Consider the following 1,184-nt stretch of genomic DNA (forward strand, 5'->3'; position numbering starts at 1 on the left):
GAGATGGGTTACCTTCTCTACCATGGAGAGGCCATGGCTTTGAGAGTGAAAGGAGACAGGATAGGAAATAGTGTTTGTTACATAATAATATAACTAAGGGTTGTCATTGGAGACTGGACCAGGAAACGGTAATAGAGGATGGGGATGGTGGTTGTGAATTCAGACATAATGTCTTTCTGTTTCTCTCTGTCTCTCTCTCACTCTCTCTCTCATATATATATATATATATATATATATATATATAATCTCAAAGACGTACAAAAATATATACATTCACACACAAACATGCACACATTTAGAAGCAATTTTAAAACTTACCTTATCTAAAAGAGCTATGTGCTCCTTCTCAGAATGAAAGGCATTTCTTCCCAAAGCTGAGAACAGGCAATTTTCGCCAGCAGAGTCAACAGCATTTACCTCCACACCCCTGGCTATCAATTCATTTATAATTCCAAGATGCCCCTGTCTGACAGCATGTAGGAAGGGTGTCCTTTCATGAAAGCCCTTGATATCTAATTGAACTGAGTCCTTTGTGGAGGTAAAAAATAGAAAGTGAGAATTTACATGAAAATTAGGGTGGATATCAAAGTGTTATTAAAGATACTATCGTCAGTGGTGGTGGTCAGTTGGACTGTCACCACCACCAAAATAACATAATCATCATCATGATCAATATAATGTTCCTCCACACACCCAAGACCTGTCATACAAAGTGTTTAGGGGTACAGGTGATTAAATCTACCCCCATTATTTCACTGGAACCTCGATGGTATTAAAATTAAACAGATCAATAATATACTCGAGAGTGTATATAATATGTATTTGTTAACTAACCTGGGACAGCAGCAAAGTCACCACATCATAGCGTTGGCTGGAAATTATGGAAAGAGGAAAGAAAAACATGAAGAATACAAACATCACAGAGGTTCAATAATTAATAATTATTAGGTCATTAAAGAAAACAAAAGTTATTGGGTCACCATAACCTAATTACAGCAATTATTACACAAACACACACATATATTTAGTCAATACACACTCTACACAACCATATATACACACACCTGAGTAAACACAGAAATGTATATATGGCACAACAACCATCTGTTGTATAAAAATGAAATTTAGGAGGGAAAGAAAGGCTACAGTTAATTATATGGACCCCAGTACATGACTGGTATTGT

The 1,184-nt window shown here is 36.1% G+C and overlaps 1 protein-coding gene across 1 annotated transcript in view; it reads right to left on the minus strand.

Moving 5' to 3' along the window:
• Positions 1 to 1,184, minus strand: part of LOC106878428 (E3 ubiquitin-protein ligase MIB2) — a 24,072-nt gene that overhangs the window by 18,561 nt on the left and 4,327 nt on the right. Inside the window, exons 3-4 of the mRNA XM_052977858.1 lie at positions 835 to 871; positions 319 to 528 (exon numbers count right to left, since the gene is read on the minus strand). Coding sequence (XP_052833818.1) covers positions 319 to 528; positions 835 to 871 — 247 coding nt within the window. The remainder of the gene's footprint in view (positions 1 to 318; positions 529 to 834; positions 872 to 1,184) is intronic.

The sequence above is a fragment of the Octopus bimaculoides genome, chromosome 29 (genome assembly GCF_001194135.2).
Source record: "Octopus bimaculoides isolate UCB-OBI-ISO-001 chromosome 29, ASM119413v2, whole genome shotgun sequence".
In the NCBI taxonomy this organism is placed as follows: Eukaryota; Metazoa; Mollusca; class Cephalopoda; order Octopoda; family Octopodidae; genus Octopus; species Octopus bimaculoides.